Source organism: Lathyrus oleraceus, chromosome 3 (genome assembly GCF_024323335.1).
Source record: "Lathyrus oleraceus cultivar Zhongwan6 chromosome 3, CAAS_Psat_ZW6_1.0, whole genome shotgun sequence".
Classification (NCBI taxonomy): Eukaryota; Viridiplantae; Streptophyta; class Magnoliopsida; order Fabales; family Fabaceae; genus Lathyrus; species Lathyrus oleraceus.
The window spans coordinates 326,181,550-326,185,684 of record NC_066581.1 but is presented as its reverse complement, the minus strand read 5'-3'; the positions used below and the strand labels follow the sequence as shown (position 1 = coordinate 326,185,684).

At 35.1% G+C, this 4,135-nt stretch overlaps 1 protein-coding gene across 1 annotated transcript; it reads right to left on the bottom strand.

Annotated features, from left to right (window-relative positions):
* Positions 1 to 455: 455 nt before the first annotated feature.
* LOC127131106 (secreted RxLR effector protein 161-like) lies at positions 456 to 932 on the bottom strand. The gene has a single exon (XM_051060040.1). The coding sequence runs from the start codon at positions 930 to 932 to the stop codon at positions 456 to 458; it is 477 nt and encodes a 158-aa protein (XP_050915997.1).
* Between the last annotated feature and the right edge of the window lie 3,203 nt (positions 933 to 4,135).

Sequence of the window (4,135 nt, the reverse complement as noted above, 5' to 3'; positions counted from 1 at the left end):
TCATACATCAAGCATTTGGAACACAGATAATATGAAAAAGTATAAGCTTATTTTAAAAGAGGGAAATGGAACAATATCACCTCACTTATAAATTAATGAAGGATGCACTCATATGTGATTGGACTTTCAGGGAAATTTAGAGCAAAAGTATATAAAGTGCATGAAACAAATCATATTTAAGCCAGACTTTAGATATCAAGTATCCCCAATTCCCTTTGAATGTTGAAAAATGGTTCAGTCGCAAGAGGTCTTGTAAAGATATCCGCAAGTTTATTTTTGCTATAAACATGCTCAAATACGAAATTTCCTTTTTCAACATGGTAACGTAGGAAGTAGCGATGTATCTCAATATGCTTAGTGCGAGAAAGTAATATCGGATATTTGGTAAGATTAGCACTAGTGTTGTCGCACATAATAGGAATATGTTATAGTTTAATATCAAAATCAAGTAGTTATTATTTTAGCCGCATAATTTGAGCATAACGACTACCGGCTACTATGTATTCCTCCTTGGCAGTTGACAAAGCAATAGAAACATGTTTCTTGCTATGCCAACTTACTAAGAAGTTTGAAAACATTTGGAAAGTTCCACTAGTACTCTTCCTATCCGAATTGCAACCAGAAAAATCATAATCAGTATAACCAACCAAATTACAATCACTTCCCTTAGAATACCAAACCCCATACTTATATGTACCATGAAGATACCTAAGAATGCGTTTTACGGCTTTTAAATCAAATCCCTTAGAAGCCGATTGATAATGAGCACACATACACACGCTAAACATAATGTCCGACCTAGATGCAGTAAGATATGGAAGAGAACCAATCATACCTCTATACTTCTTGACATTAACATCCTTACCATTTTCATTTATTTCCAAGTTTCCATTTTTGTACATTGGAGTGTCAATTGATTTTGCATCTTCCATACCAAATCTCTTTAGCAATTCGTTGTAATATTTTGTTTAACAAATGAATGTTCCTTTATTGAGTTGCTTGATTTTAACACCAAGGAAGTAATTCAAATCCCCCATGAGAGTCATCTCAAACTCACCCTGCATAATCCTAGAAAACTCTTTGACAAGTTTCATGTTAGTGGAACCAAAAATGATATCATCCACACAAACATGAACGAGAATATTATGTTTTTTTACGCTTAATGAAAAGTGTAGAATCTACCTTCCCCCTAGAGTATCCTTGATCGATTAAAAACTTACTAAGTCTCACATACCAAGCCCTAGGTGATTTTTTGAGACCATACAAAGCTCGTTTTAGTTTGTAAACATGATTAGGATACTCATGATTTTAAAAACCAGGAGGTTGAGCCACATACAATTCCTCATTAATATATCCGTTAAGGAACACATTTTTCACGTCCATTTGAAATAACTTAAAATCTTTGGAACAAGCATAAGCTAGTAGAAGAAGTATAGCCTCGAGGCGAGCAATCAGAGCATAAGTTTCCTCATAATCAATGCCCTCCTCTTAGTTATAACCTTGAGCCACTAGTCGGGCTTTATTTCTAGTTATCACCCCGTTTTCGTCGAGTTTATTTCTAAAAACCCATTTGGTGCCTATAACTTGATGATTTCTCGGATGAGGGTCAAGGTCCCAAACATCATTCCTTTTAAACTGGTTTAATTCATCTTACATGGCCATAAGCCAATGCTCATAAAGTAAGGCATCTTTGGCATTTTTAGGTTCAACTTGTGAAACGAACGCAAAGTGATAACAAAAATTAATTATCTTAGAGTGTGTTGTCACGCCTTTGGTGATGTCTCCAAGTATGTTGTCGATGAGATGATCTTTAGAGGTTTTCTAAGCCAAAGGTAAGTCGTCCACTACAATTGTAATTTCAACCTTCTCCTGTTAACAATCATTATCTTCTTCTTTCTCATGTTCTACCGCTTTAGGTTGATCAATTCCTTTTTTAGGTTCTTTGAGAATGTTTTGTGAAGATACACCTACATCATGAAAAGAAACAATTTTTTCAACATTTTTTGGATAAGATTCATCAAAAGTGACGTGTACCGACTCTTCAACAATAAATAATATTTTGTTATAAAACCTATAAGCTTTTCTAGATTGGAAGTATCAAAGTAAGATACCTTCATCGGTTTTCGCATCAAACTTACCAAGATTATCCTTTCCATTATTCAAAACAAAACATTTGCATCAGAAAACGTGAAGATGTGATAAATTAGGCTGTCTACCCTTAATTAATTCATAGGGAGTTTTGTCTAAAATAGGATGTATTAGTATCCTATTCAATACATAACATGTCGTGTTAATGGCATCGACCCAGAAATACTTAGGTAGATTACCTTCATTGAGCATAGTTCTAGCCAACTCCTCTAAAACACGATTTTTGCACTCCATAACACCATTTTATTGTGGAGTTTTTGGAGAGGAGAAATTATTCTCAATGCCATGTTTATCACAATACTTCTCAAGTAGAAGGTTTTCAAATTCTCCTTCATGATCACTTCGGGTAGCAACAATTTTCAAATTCATATTATTTTGGGATAATCTTGCAAATTGTTTAAAAGCTGAATAAGTCTCATCTTTATTATACAAAAACATGACCCAAATAAATCTCGAGTAATTGTCTACTACCATAAAACCATAATAGTTACCACCTATGATTTTGGCCCTTGAGGGACCAAAGAGATCCATATGAAGAAGCTCAAGAGGTCTTGAAGTTGAAACAATGTTTTTCGATTTAAATGAGACACTTGTTTGCTTGACCATTTGGCATACATCACATAGATGGTCTTTTGAAAACTTTATTTCAGGTAGATCAATTACTAAATCTTTTGAAGTCACATTGTTTAGAAAATCAAAGTTGACATAAGCTAGGAGTCTATGCCATAACCATGAGTCGCACTCATGATCACTAGACACTTAGTTCCTACCAAGGATACTGAAGGAGAAGGGCGATCCAAAATGCAGCGGAATTTAAAAAATTTCTCCTTTAGTGATCCTTACGAATGGGCATGATCAGTGATAGAATTGTTACCTCTTGTGGCGATTGTAACCTTTGATGCAGATCTATGGAGCGATCACGAACGTTGAACGATGACACTCAGTGCACACGAATGAATTCCTTCAACCTCGGTGATAGCTTCTACGAATGAAGGCTTTAAGTAAGAGAGAGAGAAACGAAATTGGAACTGCACAAATGCTTATGCACAAGGGTTCTATTTATAGAACCACTTGTGTGGGTTGCAAGCTAAAAAGCCCACTTAAGTGTATGTGACCCATATCTTATAATATTCCAAAATCACTTAAGCGTGTGGTACCTTACCATATTTTGTATTCTACTTAAGTACACCGTACCTTATGATGTTCTACAATTCACTTAAGTGCATCGTGCCTTACGGTGTTCCTTAGTTACTCTATCTCTCATCAATCCGTCCTTTTGTGTGTGACCCTGTAGGTTTTCGCGGCATTGGCAATTATATTAAATCACGTATTTAACATAATAAACAGTGAGCGGTATCTAGAAACACATCACTACTACCCAAGACACAAAAATGTCATGTGATCTGACAAATCCTTTTGTGATAATACTTATGTGTACAATTACCCTTTTGCCCTTATGTCTATATTGAACACAAGACATAGACCGTGTCATCCTTGTCCAGTTCAATATTGGGCCCATAGATATTTATCATGTTACGCATGATGGGCAAATTCCATCTAGGTCACTCATATCCCTTAACATGCTTCGTGGAGTAGCCATAAAATGTCTTTATGGTCATCCAGTTACGAACAACGTTTGATCAACAATAAGGTACTCGACTCTACATCTAGGGTCCATAGTGGTTTCAGGTCGAAGGGTGGTATACACCATTATCACCATGAGAATAACTTATGACACTTTGCATAACATTTTATATATTATTCGCATAACGGGTCAATCCAGTATAAATATTACTCTTAATATTCATACCTATATTTAAGACTTGATAACTCCTTATCCATGATCCATGAGATGTGATCATCAATCTATATACATAATAGTCTTAATCTTTAATGTTATCCCACTACACAATAAATATCGACTACAGATACTTTAAGAATATTGTCCTTATGTTTAATGTGATCTCATGATTAAGTCACACTTGAT